Source organism: Hakea prostrata, chromosome 7, assembly GCF_041222555.1.
Source record: "Hakea prostrata isolate BN-2017 chromosome 7, UWA_Hpros_2, whole genome shotgun sequence".
In the NCBI taxonomy this organism is placed as follows: Eukaryota; Viridiplantae; Streptophyta; class Magnoliopsida; order Proteales; family Proteaceae; genus Hakea; species Hakea prostrata.
In genome coordinates this window covers 4,351,741-4,369,012 of record NC_142606.1, presented here as the reverse complement: position 1 = coordinate 4,369,012, position 17,272 = coordinate 4,351,741, and the positions used below count along the sequence as shown (strand labels likewise).

Below are 17,272 nucleotides of genomic sequence, written 5' to 3'. Positions count from 1 at the left end.
ATTGGGGTTGACTTTACCCAAATGATGGGGGTCGATGGGTTGGCTCTTCCATTAAATAAGTTGGTTTTGTGAATTTCTCCTTTTCTTTTTCCTTTGGATTGAGAATCTGATCGTCAGCCTTAAAATTAATAATAGATTGAGGGAAGAAGACAAACCCAGAAAGTCATACGATGAAGAAATGATCAGAATGCTTACTTTTCTCAAATAGTTTCATATCTGATTGCAATTTGACGAGCCAATTACGCTGATCCTACTCTTAAATCCGACTCTTCATGAGTTGTTTACATCAAATGCCCAGAAATCATGCTTATCAACTCAGATATTTTAATTCCTAGATTACGATTAAGGAGACTATTTTAATCCTCAGTTCATGTTCGTGAGTTCTTTCTTCTTAGAACGAGAACTTTGGTTTCAGATGCTCGGAATGATTGCAATTGACGAGACAATTACGCCATTCAACTTATATAATCCTAATCTTATCTTCTCAAATTGTTTAATACCTAGATTCCAGTTGACCAGACTTAGATCATATGTGAACATTTTTAACTAAAATTAGATCGTATGTGAACCCAGCTTCAATGAGTTCTTCATTTTGTTTATAAAATTAAAAGACTATAACTTTTGCATCAAAAGTCTAAAATCCAAGTTTATCTTCACAAATATTTTAATGCCAGAATTGAAACTGATGAGACTATAAATTGCGAATGCGAGATTATTCATAAGCCCAGATCTTCCGGAGCATTACCCAGATCACATAACAGACATTCACTTCGCTGCAACTGAAAATCAAACATTTGATTGATGGTTTTTACAATGGAGTTCTTGTCAATTTTCTCTGTTAATGTTACTGTCTGTCTTCCTCTTCTTGTTCTTCTTTGGTGTAGCAGCTATATGAATTTTGTGCTTTCACAATCAGGAGGATCAAATGGAACTGATCATCTAGCTTTGTTGGCCATCAAGGCTCACATAATCAACGATCCTTTTCATGTTTTGAGCTCCTGGAATGACTCCACTCCTTACTGTGAGTGGTCAGGTGTTTTATGTGGTGGTCGCTTACATCCAAACAGGGTCAGAGCCTTGCGTTTACCCTCTAATGGGTTGGTTGGATCATTGGCACCAGAAATAGGAAACTTAAGTTTCCTTAGAGAGATTACGCTCTACAACAATAGCTTCCATGGTGAAATCCCTCGTGAAGTAAGCTTTCTGTCCCAGCTTCGTTCTTTGTCCTTGTCCAACAATTCATTTGAAGGGAAAATCCCATCTAACATATCAAGATGCTCCAACCTCATGATACTTCGGTTAGGTTCTAACAATCTTGTGGGGGAAATTCCAGTAGAACTCGGTAGCTTGTCAAAGCTTCAATACCTTTCATTCCATATGAATGGATTGACAGGACAAATTCCATCTTCATTTGGGAGTCTTTCATCCCTTGATACCATTTCTGGGGCATACAATGAGTTGAGTGGAAGCATTTCTGATGCCCTTGGCCAACTGACAAGATTAATGTATTTTGGGTTTGGTTCTAATAAGTTATCTGGTACCCTCCCTCCCAACATGTATAACATTTCCTCACTCATTTACTTTGATGTTGGAATTAATCAACTTCAAGGGAGTCTTCCACCAGATTTGGGTTTCAATCTTCCCAACTTAGTCCGGCTTGTAATTGCAGGAAACCAATTTCATGGACCAATTCCAGTTTCAGTGTCCAATTTGTCCAATCTTGAATTACTCTTAACTGGTGGAAATAGTTTTTCTGGGAAAGTGACTATTGACTTTGGAGGCCTATCCAGACTTGTTATGCTTTCATTTGCCTCGAATAATTTGGGAAGCAAAGAGGCCATTGATCTAGATTTTGTCAACACATTGACCAATTGTACAAGTTTAACACTTCTGGAACTCAGTTACAATCAGTTTGGAGGTTTGCTTCCGAACTCCATAGGAAACTTGTCAAGCCAGTTGACAAACTTGGATTTTTCCCATAATCAAATTTCTGGAGACATCACAGTGGGAATGAGGAACCTGGTAAGTTTACAAAACTTGGATCTCTCCTATAACTTACTAGAAGGAAGTATTCCATTCTTAATTGGGACACTTAAAATGCTAAAGAAACTCCATTTAGAAGGCAATAGATTGACTGGGGCAATCCCTTCTTCTCTTGGAAACTTGACCCAATTGATTGAGCTTGATTTAGGAGATAATCAATTGCAAGGAAATATATCTCCACATCTTGGAAGTTGCAAATATTTGTTACGCTTGGGCCTTTCTAGTAATGGTTTCAATGGTAGCATCCCCAGTGAGATATTTGATCTTTCCATGTTAATATCTCTAAACTTGAGTAGAAACTCTCTTGTCCGTTCTCTACCTTTGGAAGTGGGTGGATTGACCAGTCTTGGAATCCTAGATTTATCTAAGAACATGTTGTTTGGGGAAATCCCTACCACCCTTGGTGATTGTGTGAGCCTAGAGCATGTTTTTTTGGGGGATAACTTGTTTCAAGGTTCTATACCATCATCTTTGAGTTCTCTGAAAGGTCTACAAGGTTTAGATCTTTCACACAACAATCTTTCTGGTGTTATCCCGAAGTATTTGGGTACATTTAAGTTTTTACAAAACTTAAATTTGTCATTTAATCATTTTGAGGGTGAAGTACCAGCAGTTGGAGTCTTTGGAAATTTTAGTGCAATTTCAATCATCGAAAATGATAAGCTCTGTGGAGGTATACCTGAACTTCATTTGTCGGCTTGCCAAACTCAAAAGTTGGAGCAAGATGGTAAGCATCATGTTTCCAAGATGGTAGCCATCATATGTAGTTGTGTGGGTTTTTTATGTTTGATTTTTATAATTATTTTCATCATCAGTCGAAAAAGAAAAGGAAAAGAAGAATCCACTCCATCTTTGATTGAACCTAATCAGTTCAAAGTCTCTTATGCCCAACTTCTTAAAGCTACTGATGGATTTTCTTCCTCAAATTTGGTTGGAGTTGGGAGTTTTGGTTCTGTATATAAAGGGGTACTCAGAGAAGTGGTTAATTATGGGGATATTGTTGTTGCTATAAAGGTCCTCAACATTAGCCAGAGCGGTGCTTCCAAAAGTTTCATGGTTGAATGTGAATCTCTTAGAAACATTCGGCATCGTAATCTTGTAAAAATCTTAACATCTTGTTCGAGTATAGATTTTGAAGGCAATGATTTCAAGGCTTTAGTATACGAGTTCATGCCTAAGGGAAATCTAGAGAGTTGGTTACATCCGCATGCAAGTGACATACAAGATGAACCTAGACATTTGAACTTTGTTCAAAGATTGCATGTTGCAATTGATGTTGCAACAGCATTGGATTATCTTCATCACCATTGTCATATGCAAATTGTTCATTGTGATTTGAAGCCAAGCAACATACTTCTCGATGATGATTTGACTGCACATTTGGGTGACTTTGGGATATCAAGAATTCTTTCAAAAGCCACAGGTAGACCTCAAAATAACATGAGCTCAATCGGGATCAAGGGATCTATCGGGTACATTGCACCAAGTAAACTCTCTTGAGATGTATCTTCTAGTCTTAACTATTCTTCTCCATCATATTTTTCCATCATGTTTTATTGGGTAGAAAGTCAATATAATGTTATTCTTTCGATTATATCAATAATTTTATAAATCATTAATATAAGATGTATAAATTACAAAGTATGGTGCCGGTGTTGATGCTTCAACACATGGTGATGTGTACAGTTTTGGGATTCTCTTACTAGAGATGTTCACAGGGAAACGACCAACTCATGAAATGTTCAAAGACAACTTCAATATTCATCGTTGGGCTGAGATGGCTTTACAAGATGGAGTAATGTCTATTATTGAACCATCACTTCTTTCCATGGAAGCAAATGACGAAGAGGCAATCAAAATCATACCCAACAATACTGGAACTGGAAGTCGAAGATCCATGAAGGATAAAGTGCATGAATGCCTTAATTTAATTATTACACTTGGAGTTTCCTCATCAAGAGAATCACCACTTGATCGAATGGACATTAAAGATGTGGTGAAAGAGCTACATCTGATCAAAAACATTTATCATGAAGTGTAATAATCTAGGAATGTGAACTATAATAAGGTTTATGAATAGTACTGAATCATCATTCATTTCAAAACTGAGCTTGTTGCATTTATTGGTGAAGCTGAAATATGTTTTCATTTTGCTTGAGTTAATTAGTGTATAAAGCTTTGCAATTTGGATACAACGATATAGTTATGGTTTTGATTGTTATCATCTAATGCCTTAAGACAAGTACGTTATAGAAAAACAATTCAAACTATTTTTCATAAAAATCTACAAATGTTCCTTCCAGTAGTGACGTGTTATGGGTATTTTGATCCATTTCAATTTAAAAATTTAATGGTACAAGACAGTGTTAGTTGTTTTGGGATCTATATGTAATTCATTACACTAAGGGATCAAATATTAAATTAATAAATTATGCTCTACAAAGAAAACCCCACATATAAATAACTTAAATCTTATTATTTTTCGGATGACAAAAAATGTAAATTCTCACTTATTAAAAAAAAAAATTCATTGTATTTATGCAACGAAATTTTTCATACCATATTTTCCAAATAAAATCTTACCATGAAACATACATAGCAAAAGTCAAAAGTTCAGATCCTCGATCCGTCAAGGTAGACTTGTGTTCCTTCCATACTTCTTCACTATATAATAGGAGTAGGGCCGACTAAGTGTATCCTCTCTAATTTACTATATTAACGAAGTAAACCTCAACTTACTGTGTGACTAAAAAATGGGAGGAGACATTGAGTATTTGTTCTTTTCTTGCCATTTCTCTAGTGCTGTTCAGGAAAAAAAAAAAAAAAAAACTCTTAACTTCATTGGTCTTTGGAGAAAAACTCTTTACTACATTTGGCCCCGCTCCTGTCGCTCTTTGGGTTTATTCGGGACTGGTCTTGGTTATTGAAGAATTTTTCAAGTACCTTTATATGTGACCGGATTGGCAAGTTTGTCTTTGGTGCCACAGTCCACCATCTGTGGTGGGAGCAAAATCTCCAGCGTTGGACTTCTAAATCCCGCTCTATTTATATTATTTGGAATACCATATATTTTGATGTTTCCTCTAAGATTTATGTCAGTCCCTACCTCTCGATTGTTGACACCCCCAAGGGATCAACTCATTGTTGTTTCTTGGGGGCTCAACTCCAAACTTCATTCTCCTCTTTGGTCCTGCCATTTGGATCCTCCTTTGTAGTTTGGTTTTCGTCTTTTAATTAATTATTTATTCATCTAAAAAGAAAGAAATGAGACATAGCATAGATTTCTACCCGGATTAGAGGATCCGGAGTCATGCATTTGTACCCGGTTATTATGGAATCTGGATAATTTGGTGGGTCCGATAGAAAGAATGCGGGTCCTCATGATATGCTCCACGTCATCATATCGCGCACCGACTAGGGTTCGGCCCAACTTATTTTTATTTTTATTTTTCTCCCCTGGGGTTTTGAAAATTCATCTCCCGTTTTATGTCATTTTGGTGGGAAGTTCAGTTCTCGATTTAGTTTTAGAGTTCTTGGTGGGAATATTGCTCAGAAACACTCCCATGGAAGAGAAAGCATCTCGTGATCACCTAAAACGCCCCCGTTCAGATGACGACGAGCCGAGCAAGCCTTCCATGTATTTATTTTCTCTTCCTTTCTGCAAATGGAACTCGTTCTCCCATCTGCGCATCAGATAGGGTTGAAGTTCCCCTTATTCGTATTGTTGAATGGGTTTCTAGGGCTTTTTTACTTAGAGGATTTTCTACCTGTTACTGTTATGTTTCAAGTTTTAACCCTAATTTAATACCATGACTCTCTTGCTTGTTCTCGGCTTTTGCGAATCAATTTAGGTTTCGTTGAGGGGAATAATGTATCCGTTTCTAATTTCTTGATTGCCTGATTTTTTATTTTGTCTGAAGTTCACTCGGTTGATATATTCTTCTTCCTTCGCCGAACTTCAATGCTGTTTTGGGTTCGTTTTCTTGGTTTATCTGCTCAGCTTGATTTTTTTTTGATTTCGCAGGCCAAAGAGAGTCAGGTTCCCTAAGGGTAAGAAAGTGAAGGTCGGAGAGGAAGTTGCTAGCTTGATCAAAGATGAGGAAGCTCCTGTCGAGGGTAAAATTCTTCGGTTTGCTGCCAAGGAACGCGCAAATCGGCGGAATCAGATGACTGCTGAACTTTTCAGTGAAGAGAACCCTGCGGGCTTTACTGATATATCGGTTGCGGAAGTGCATTATGAGGTTACTTCCCCCCTTCCCACGTTCAATTGTTCTCTTGAGAATGAATTTGTTTCTTGAATTATATTCTGTTATTAGAGACATAGCCTGAAGCTCTGATCATTTCAATACAAGTTTGGTGCATCTATTTGGTTCTGTCCACCTCACAGAAGTGCCCACCTCATAAGATGCAACTTCTGTCCTCTGGGGACGTAGTTTAACCAATTGCCAGCTTCAGTTGAACTACTTCCCTGGCAAAATGTCTAGTTCTTGTAGGTGGCTTTCAATTGGTTCCTTGACCTTGTCAGGAGAAAGCTTTAGGTACTCATTAGAATTCCACCAAAGAATGTTATAATCTAAATCATTTGGAAGTTGGAATATATGATATGAAAGAGATCTTGAAATTATGGCTCATTTTAAATAGTGCTAAAAGAAAAAATGTTTCCCTTTTTCTGTTCTCCCAAGAATATCGATTCTACCATATATCAGATTGCTTCTTATGTTTACAGAAGTCTTCCTAAAATTTGTAAGGTATATTTTATAAGACCAACGTTTTGAAGCAGTTTGTTCCTAACATTAAGTTCGCACACTTCAAACTTAATTTTGATATATGGAAACTATAGTGAGAGGTGCAAGCTTCAGTGAGGATATGTGTTTTACTCAGATTAAGCTTCACTATGGTCTAGAAATGGTCATGTTTCTTACTTTCTTCAGAGAATGCTTGTTGATATATTCCAGAAATCTTCATGTTGCCCATTTTGTCGATTGAAATAAGTTGAATGTCACCAAGAGAGGCTAATAAGGCCCACAAATATATCCAATTTTTTTTTGATTATTGAGAGAAAGCAGCGAATAAAAAACAAGGATGACATTGAAGCTGTTTTTAAGGAGTATATATCAATTGTCCTTGAAAGGGAGCTTATGGTTGAAGATCACAAAGATAAAGTTCCCACAATTCAGGAACTCTAGGTCACAGTGCTTGTATAATTGATTCTGCAATTTACTTCTTTGGTGCCGGTCTTTTTGGTTTCTTAGGCAGCTCCTGTGTTTCATAAACCTTCATTTTTTGGCATGCTTAGGTCTTTAGGATGTTTTTGTACCCATACCTATAAGAAATTACAAATAAAAAGAGAACAGAAAAAGAAGGGGGGGGGGGGGAGGGGTCCTCCACTGAGAAATAATTGTGAAGCATTGATTTTCATGTTGTCTATTTGAAGTGTAGAGTTGTTTCTAATTGTCATTTAATTCTTAATTCTGTTTTGGCTACTTGTTAGCAGTTCTCTTCCTGTCTGGGGTTTGTTTGCACATTTGTCTATACCCACAACCTGCCTTAGGTGTTGTTAACTTGTATCTCAATTATGTGTCTATCTGTTTAGAGTATAGAAATTTCCAATCTCATGTCGTTTTTAGTACTCTCAAGTATCAGCAAGGGCTTGAAGATAAGCTGTAGCCTCGTTACTGAAGGATTAATGTTGACAGGAAAATGATAATTTTGTTGATGATGGGATACAAATAGAACCTTTTAATCTTGAGCATGAGAGGGAGGAAGGCTATTTTGATGCTGATGGAAACTATGTTGAATATGTCAATGATAAAGAAACTGAGGTATCACACCTGCCAATCATTTTTTATTTATTTTTGTGGATAGCTGAGGATCTCTGCTTCTCATTTCTCATGTTATTTTTTATGGATGCAGGATGCCTGGCTAGATAGTGTTGAGGTTGATACCAGATTTGCTAAAAAGCCTTCTGAGGTAACAAATAACGAAGAGGATACTCATGACCTCTCAACTGAGGACATTGGAAAAATTAAGCGGCGTATTGCTGATCTCCTTGAATCAGGCGAAACGGTAAGTTTGATAGTCCTTTTAGATTTTCCTGCTGTATTACTTGAAAGACTCAGAATTTGTTTCTTAAATTCCTTTTATCTCCAATGTTGGTACTTGATCGGACTATCGGCGGTAAAGTATCGTGTTTCCTGATTTTCTTCATCATAGGGTAATTTTTAACCTACTGGAAACTGTAACCTTTGGAATTTTTATGTAAAAGAAACTGGCTAGACTGGTAGAATCTATGTTTTTGATACTATATTTCTTTCTCAGGCAACTAATTTCTATTTATGCATTGGCATCAGTGTTGAAATTTGAACATCTTTATCAGGATACCTGATGTGTTGATTTGCCTGCTAAAAGAAGCTGGAACAGATTTACTTCATCTGTTAAGTGTTGATCACCAAATTTATCATTTTTTTTGTTTTTATGCTATCATGGCTTCATGCATTACATTAGTATTTAATAAAGAGATGATGCAGATCTAAATTTCAATTTTAAAGGAGCAGCACTAGTTTAATCTGCTGTTCTTTGGGACATTTCTCATGTACTGAGTTTGCTAGCCTTCATTATATGGGTTCCTTTAGGCAGATTTATTTGCTTGTCTCAGCTGGAGGAAGAAAACAAAACTTATTGTGTGAATGGAAATGTGTGTTTAGTGTTTAGTTTAGAGGTCTCATGCAGTTGTATAGACATTAATCTCATATAGAGGCCCATAAAGTGTTGGTGGCAGTCCAGTAGGTCTAAACTGGCTGATTGTGTGAATGCTACGTGTAATTTACTCTGGAGGTCTGATGCAGTTGAATTAGACATTAATCCCATATGGAGGCCCGTTTGTGTTGTTGATTGCAGTCCAATAGGTTTTAATTGGCCTTTGGGTAGTTAATCTTATATATTATATGCTGCACCCTGTATCTTTTTTAATCGCCTCCATGTGATGGACCCAATTTATTAGCTCATACATTGAGGATAAAGTTAGTGTACAGGATTAGTAGCTAGGCTTAGTTGGATTAAAATACTAACCAGCTAGATTAGGTGTTTTGATTTTTTTATTTTTTTTTTGTGTGTGGCTTTATTGAGTGCCTTGGTGATTAGGATTCCTTTTATGAGTCAAATTGGGTGTCTTAGAAGGGGTCTCCATGTATGTAGAACATTCCCCTCAATTAAAGATGATTCAACCAAAGAATCTGCTAGTATTTTTTATTTTTTAAGCTTTGAGTTTTGAGCTGTTGAGCAATGGATACAATGTTGGTATCCCAAACCTGAGTTATTCTCTCTCCTTTTCCTCCCTAGAAGGTTGAAGTCATCTCTTTTCCTCCTTCATTGACCTGCTTTCTTCCCCTAACGTTGTAGCATTGAATCTGCTTCCCTTATCTTGAATATGGTTACAATTTGATTATTAGGTCTTCTTGCCTCCGAGATGCATGGTCTGAATTTCAGATTGCATTAGATACTATTACTTGTTTCATTTTATTGGAACCTAGAATGTAGGAGAGAGTGTTGCCCTAGGATAAGGTGGTGGGACTTAGAAGGAGATATTTTCAAATTCTTCACTGTTGAAGTGGTCAAACAAAGAAAGTGAGATTTGAGGGAGGGATAGTACGTCATGGAATAAGATAACTACTTGTGTGATGAGGTTCATACCATCATTAGGACTAAGAAAGCTAGTTCTGAGACTTGGAAAGGACGACGAAATACGGATGTAGAGGATCTACAGAGGTGTACATATTTGTCAGAAATTGAGCTAAGAAGCTCATGCAAAAAGTAAATGGCAAAGAAACACAAAGATCTTGATAACAACTTCAGCACTAAAGAAGGGGAAAGAAGCATCTATAAGATGGTTAAAGTGAGGGGGAAAAAGAGAAGAGATCTCAACTACTTTATATGCACTTAAAGTGAAGATGGTAAAGTACTAATGGGGAATGAGGACATTAAGAAGAGATGGGAAGGGTTCTTCAACAGCCTATTACATGAGTTCACATGGCATTATAGTATTCCAGAAGATTAGGTTCCAAAATACAAATCTTTTCTAATCAGAAGATTTCTTTTTAGTTTTCATTTTTGGAAGAAGCCAAGTAGAATTCATTGTTTCCAATTGCATCAGCTTTTGTCTTTCATTGCACAGTTTTACTGGATGTAGTAATAATCTCAAGATAGTTATTCTTTATGTTGATTTCCCTTTAATTGAAAATTTAAGTTTTCAACCTCAAGATGCACTGCACTAGACCTACTAATTATTATTTATTCACTTTAGTTGTGACCCCTGAACTAAAATTATGCTTCCTTGCACTTTATTGGTTATGAAGATTGAAGCCTATATGCCTAGTGACAGAATGAATCTATATGCCCATGTTGAATTTTGTTATGGGTTGTGGGAGTTGATTTTGATCTCGTTTTAGGTTCTACAAGCTTTAAGGAGATTGAAAGGGACTTCTAGTGACCAGAAAGGGAGGATGTCAGCAGATATCAAGCTAATGTTTGACCAGCTTACAGAAGATGCCATGAAGCTTCTAGATAATGGCGATTACAGTTAAGTGTTTGTTGACAGAAAAAGCATAAACAGAGAATTGAACTGCCCCCATGCTTCCTTATTCTTGCATTTAGTGGATACTTTCTGCATCTAAACTTCTAATCAATCTCTAAATCAATTGTCAGATGACATCCGTTTATTGGTTTAATTTTGTTGTACAGATGCATACCATGAAAAAAAGGAGGTCTTTGAGCGAGAAGCAGGTCAGTGTGTGCTTCCTTTCCCCCTTCCAGCAATCTTAAATGTTGGACCAATGATTCAAGCTTGAGCATATTGACATGGTATTCCTATCTGATATAGGTTTCCTTCTGGTTAACCTGAGTTCCAACAGGTTGAAACTGTCTTTTTTCCTCCTGATGATGCACCTATGTGAATCTCCTTTTGCTTGCCCCCATTATATGTCAACGATTGGTTTTGGGGTGAGAGCTTCAAGACCCAAATAGCCAAATTGATTCCCTAAATTTCTAGGAAATCCTATTAGGCCGTCATGTGGAACCCTTAATCGAAAAATATTAGACAAAAATGGTAGTTTGTCTTATACCACGCTAGGTTTTTAGTATATGATGCGTGCTGCTGTCACATTCTATGAGTTAGACTACACAGCTTTTCCTTGCAAAATAAATCATTTCTCGGAAAATTGATATGCCTTCAACTTTGAATTATGCACAATTCTTCCACAAATGGAGCAAATTTCTCTTCTGCATTTCATTACTGTCTAAAAACTTGTTCCGTGACTGAATGGGGTTTTGGCAAAAACCGCCCAAAAATAATACAATTACGATATCTGCTGAAAGCCTGAAACCAACAATATTTCAATCCATTGCATTCTATACCTGTCATTTTATATCAAAGAAGACATATCTGCAAAACCAAACGTTTGAAATTTTGATTTAAAAACTGCAGACTTTCCATATCGTTTCCATTGTGTCCTCTGTCAAAACCCAAATGTTTTTCCACATTTGGAGCAATCTTGAATTATGGTTTATTAGTATCTCTTGCTTCAAAGTGGATTTAATAGGTCTCTTTTGGGGCAACCTCTTCAGACCCTTGGTGGATTCTTAAGTGACTAACCTCTTCTCCCCTCTTCTCTTCCCCCAGCCCCCCTCCTCCTTTCTTCCATCTTTTTCTTCTCCTTTATTTGGCAAACTCTTAAACATCCATGGCACTTCCAGCCCCCTGTTTCATTAGTTTTTTACACTAAGCATATCCCATGGATCAGCTCGCATCTTGATTCTTTTATTAACCATAAAAAACTACCCTTAAATGTTTTCTATATTCTAATTTTTCCCTTGCTGTTTATATATGCCTTGGTTTGTTGGGTTCAACCCTCTCCTTGTAGAACATCTGGTACTACTTCACTTCATCTGATTATGTATACGTACATGTATATGTGTGTAGATACACACACCCAAACACATATACAACCAAATTTATTGATGTGGATTGTTTCATACCTCTGTTACTATTAACTATTTACATGTTGTGACATTTCAGAAGGATATGAGAGGTTAGCTCGTGCAAGGGATGGAACATCTGTTAATGCGGGGAATGGCTATTCTGATTCCATAATTGGGCAGGACATGTTCTCCAATGGACTGGACTCTGAAAGGGCCACCTCACAGCTTCCTGAAATGGCCTCGGGTCCCGATAACCTTAATTTGCCTACTGCACAAGTTTTATCCAGCAATGCTGCAGATTCCTTTGATATGTTCGCAGGAGATGAAGAGAATGGTTCTTCTAATCCATCTACTGCTGCGAGTGGTTTGGGTTGTGCAGGAGAACCATTCTCTGAACCCGCATCAGGAAGCTCAAACCAAGAGCCAGAAGGTAAGATTATAGCTGTAAGATCCTGATTCAGCATTTTAAATTAGGAGGCACTGTCAACCTGCTTATTTATGATCTGTATTTTTTAATCTACAGGTGGAGGACCACAAATTGATTATATGTATGATGAGTCATCTGGGTGAGCAATTTTGTATTGTTTTACCTTTCAACCTTGATGAGATTAGTTGTAGTTAGTCTTGGGAATTTAATGAAATTGTGTATCTGTTAGTTTTCCGGGTTTTTCATATGCTCCTACGACTTGGGATTTGAGGATTCAGTTTTTAGGATTTATTTGGAATTTAATGAAATTGTGTATGCGTTAGTTTTCCGGGTTTTTCATATGCTCCTACGACTTGGGATTTGAGGATTCAGTGTTTAGGATTTATTTGTATTTCTTATCTCAGTTTCCTGTTTTTCGGATTCTCAACTCACTAGACTCACTTTTCTCCTTCAGTTATTACTACAGCAGTAGCTTGGGCTACTATTATGACCCTACATCCGGGCTATATTGCTGTGCAACAACCGGAAAATGGTAAACCTTGCATCTTCCTTTTTATGCGATTGGTTGCAGTTGACATTTTAAGTATTGTATGGATTTCTTGGGTAGAATTATCTTTTTGAAGTTTACACTTTACCTAATACCCACTTTTTATGATGCTTCCTCTTGTTATTCTTCTGCTGTTCTATTAATCATTATGGTTACCATAATGGTCCTCCTGCCCAAAAAATGTGGGAAGAATCCCCCCCCCCCACCAACAGAACCCGGAGGGGGGGGGGGAAGAAAGAAAGAAAGAAAACCAAATGGTATACTAGCCTGCCTGTGGCTGCTATACTGAAGAGACCTTCGCAACTGCCCCCAAGCTGGACCATATGACCTGTATGGACCTACAACCATTTTTTACTGGCTTCCTTTCAATTATTGATCCTTAAGTCATAATGATCTTTTTTATATACTCACCATTAGCTAGTGGCTAGTTGCAAATAAATTCATCACTTGACTGTTTTCACACCCTTAAGCCTCGTTATTAACAGCTTTATATTAATTCAGAAATGCTTGGAACATGCATTTTTTTTTAGCTACATGAAATTGATTCTGCACTAATGGAATGTCTCATCAGTCTCAAGTTGGACCAAGAATGAAAACAGGGGATGATAGATGATCTCTTCTTTCTACTTAAATGCACAAATGTATTGTGGTCCACATTGCAGTGTTGCAGTGACTTTTATCATTATTATCGAAGTTGAGAAAAAACATTACTGATGGACACTGGAGGCCGTCATCTAAAGGTTGCCCCAGCCGGCAGTGATCCAAATCATCATCAACGATGATTCAAAATCATCTATCCATTCCTACAGAGCAGGGGGTGTATCGAAGCATACATCCTAAGTCTTTGTGATCCACATTGCAGTGTTGCAGTGACTTGTATCATTATTATCAAAGTTGAGAAAAAACATTACTGATGGACACTGGGCATGTTACATGTAGACTAGCAGTGAATTTTCCTTTTTTAGATTCATTTTCTTTTGCATGTGTGAATTGTGATTTTCCAGCTACAGCCAAATCAATAAGTTTGTTGGATTTTTTTATTTTATTTATTTATTTTTGGGGTTTTGTCAAGGGAGCTCTCGAAGCCCCATGAGAACTGCTTGCATTTATTTCTCACAAATGGAATGTCTTTTAATTGCACTCCTTGAAGTTATATATGCTTTGATTAACTTAGTCAATTATCTTTTGCAGGTACTCGTTTAATGAACAGACTGGCACTTATGATGAAATCCAGAATGAGACCATATCCATCTGAGCTAAAGGTGAGATCTCAAATTTTGCTACTACCTGTGGGACCTTGTGTACTCTTTAGATATTTACGTGGTCATATCTTGTAATGCTTGAAATTTGTCCGAAGTTTTATCTAGTGCTATTTTCTTCTAGATAGAGGATATTATTTTTTATTTTTTATTAAATTGTAGTCTGATAGTTGCTCACTTAAAAAACTGGATGTGCAGTCATGTGATTCTAATTGGATCATTCATATTTTTGTGGACCCAATAGCATTTGTATTTTACCTTACTACTTCTCAGGTAATTTTCTGCTGAACCGACCCCCCATCTTTTATTGCTAGTTTGCTTCATATACTCATTCCACTGACACGTTTGGTGTCACATGGCTTATTAATTCTCAAACTCTCTTCAAACTATTCTGCCAGAGCCAGTTGGGATCACACACAGATGTTTCTAGGGATGTAAACGGATCAAATTCAGCTCGAATATGGTAATATCTGAATCTGAATCCGATTATTAAACATATTATTCGAATCCGATATCCATCGGATATGTATATTTATAACCGAATTCGAATTTGTTTAGTTAATCAAATTTTTGGATAATATCCGATCCGAATTCAAAGTAATCGGATAGATAAAAATATCCAAATGTAGTTCGAATGTCCGACATCTGATTAGAGTAACTATTGGTAGTTTAATTTAATTAATTACTATTAATGAATATTAATGCAGGATAAAGATGTATTCCCCAAAATTAAACTTTAATTGGATACGAATAGTATCCATCAAATCAAATAACATCTGACTTAAAACTGGCATACATCTGAATTCAATTTTTCGAATTCAGATGCTCTTAAACAGATATGTATCGAATTCAGATTTTTTTCTATCCGTTTACTTCCCTAGATGTTTCCATTTCTTATTGGACTTATTCCAAGACTGTTCAAAGCCTTTTAAGACAATGATTCCTATAATCCAGGTTTGAACTTAGCCTATGATATGAGTCAATAGGTTCAATAATTGATTAGGAATTGCAGCTGTGCCCAATTTGGGTTGGATTGAACCGAATTTTCATAGTTATTAGTATATGATTTGTTCTTTTTATCTAATAATTTGATCTTAAGTAAATTTATGAGCATCTTGTTTTTGAGTATAAATATGTATTTCTTTTAGATTATGCTCTATGAAATTATCATGATCTACCAGTAATTAATCTCTTCATTTAATATACTAATCTATTCTATAAGCATGAATGTGTCTTTGGATTTGTGTTTTATTGGATTGTTCATTGTAGTGAAAATTCATTTTTCCATATGATTTTGCATTGTTTGCCTATAATTCATCAAGACATGTCATGATTTTATTAGCATTTTGTGTGATGTTGAGTTAGTAAATGTTTTGGATGAGAATGTATGTTAAGGCTGTGTAACGCGCATATGCCATATGACGACATGGAACATACATTGATTCCAAAATATTTGATTAGGGTAGGTGGATGTTGGGTTGTGTAACGCATGCAGGTTAGTAATAGCACAGGACATCCTATCGACCTTAAACCATGTATGCATATGGGATATGGTAATATTTAGTTATTATAGGCAAGGTTTAAAGTATCCTACGATACCATACGATATTAGTTGATACGTATCCATATTTGACCCAACCGATACGATGCATCTCGATACGTCTTTCTATTAAATTACACTAAAATACATTAACCAGAGCGATACAATACTAGATACAAGACGATACGTCTCTTAAAATCACCTGACCAATACGATACTCGATACCGATACTTTAAACCTTGATTATAAAAACTTGAATTGGATTTGAGTTTGAAAGTTGGATGTTAGGGCTATAGCTTTTGGCAAGTTTTTTGTTGCTCATGGACTACATTGCTTCTTAGAAAGAAAAAGCTGGGGGGAGGGTGGGGGGAAGAAGGGATTTTTTTTGTTACATGGTTGCTTTTTGTATCTAGGGGAAGGGATGTTACATGTACCATTAGGCAGGTCATGACCTCTTCACTTTGGTCTCACAACCGAGCAACCCTGCGATGGTGGGGGTGGAAAGGTTCCTTTGGTTGTTTTGAAATGAAATTGTTTTGGTTTACTATGTTGATATTCTCTTTTGGGTGATGTCTGTGAGTCCAGATCTGCAACCCTGTCGGGGAGTGCTCCCCGACGGCTTACCACCACAAAAAACGGGGGGGCCCAGGGTGGTGATGGGAGGGTTTTCTGTTTTTTTTTTTATTTTTTTTCAGGTGGGGCCCACCACTTTTTGTGGTGGAAAAACCGTTGGGAGCACTTTGTGCTCCCCCTCGGGGGTGATGATCCGGATTCGATGTCTGTTGCCATTTTTTTTTGTTAGTAGGCTCAATTCAGAATAATAGATTTCAGTATTTAAAAGCCATACCAGATGCGCAAAATGCATTTGGCTCACTCTTGACTTCAATTAATTTGACTTGAGGGGGGAATAACGAATTTACCAATCCAAACTGTTGGATACCTAAGACCATTTGTTACCCTTCCGGGGGACCATACGTGCTGTTTCTCTGACGACTACTACATCTCTCCCAAACTTTTTTTTTTTTTTTGTAACAAAGGCGCTTTTTATATATAGGGAAATTGGGGTTGGGATAATTACATATGCCGCCGGTAAGGATTGAACCCACAATCTCTCCACTGAGAGGTGAGTTCTCAACCACTGCACTATCCTTCCATTGGCGATCTCTCCCAAACTTGTTTGTCGGTTTGTGGTCAGCCAACTTTGAGACCCCTTCTCTGAATGTAATTCATTTAAGTAAAGTATTTATTCAATTTATTAATTAAATTTAATTATAGTACCCCTAGGATTGATTAGTGTGAACTCTATGCGTCAGCAATTACTGTAGGAATATAAGCATGGATTATCAATGGATCTGAGCTGACATATTACTCATTGTGTTTTGTTTTTTAGGCGAGGGGTGGATTTGGGGTTGGTTCTGCTGCTATTGCGTTCCGTTTCAAGATTGCAAAATGCCAAAAAGCCATTTAAACATATGGAGGGAAAA

The 17,272-nt window shown here is 36.9% G+C and overlaps 2 protein-coding genes across 6 annotated transcripts; both read left to right on the top strand.

Moving 5' to 3' along the window:
* Nucleotides 1-793: 793 nt before the first annotated feature.
* LOC149009124 (uncharacterized) lies at nt 794-4,145 on the top strand. Its single transcript, XM_089162858.1, is given in 2 exon segments — nt 794-3,546; nt 3,686-4,145. Coding segments are annotated over 2 exon segments (3,144 nt in total). The 5' UTR covers nt 794-801; the 3' UTR covers nt 4,085-4,145.
* Nucleotides 4,146-5,514: 1,369 nt separating this feature from the next.
* On the top strand, nt 5,515-17,267 carry LOC149009123 (CD2-binding protein-like protein). 5 transcript variants are annotated; one of them, XR_016174333.1, is made up of 12 exons: nt 5,515-5,680; nt 6,068-6,284; nt 7,740-7,865; nt 7,957-8,109; nt 10,488-10,617; nt 10,780-10,821; nt 12,113-12,445; nt 12,539-12,581; nt 12,897-12,974; nt 14,181-14,251; nt 14,447-14,521; nt 14,647-16,102. XR_016174333.1 is itself a non-coding variant. In XM_089160758.1 (11 exons), exons 1-10 carry the CDS (start codon nt 5,607-5,609, stop codon nt 14,242-14,244), a joined length of 1,260 nt encoding a protein of 419 aa, XP_089016884.1. In that variant the 5' UTR covers nt 5,515-5,606; the 3' UTR covers nt 14,245-14,251; nt 17,179-17,267. The 5 variants fall into 5 exon arrangements, 3 of the variants coding, with proteins under 3 accessions (XP_089016884.1, XP_089016883.1, XP_089016882.1); XR_016174332.1 differs by having other exon boundaries at nt 14,181-14,521; XM_089160758.1 differs by lacking the exons at nt 14,447-14,521; nt 14,647-16,102 and adding an exon at nt 17,179-17,267.
* Nucleotides 17,268-17,272: the final 5 nt, after the last annotated feature.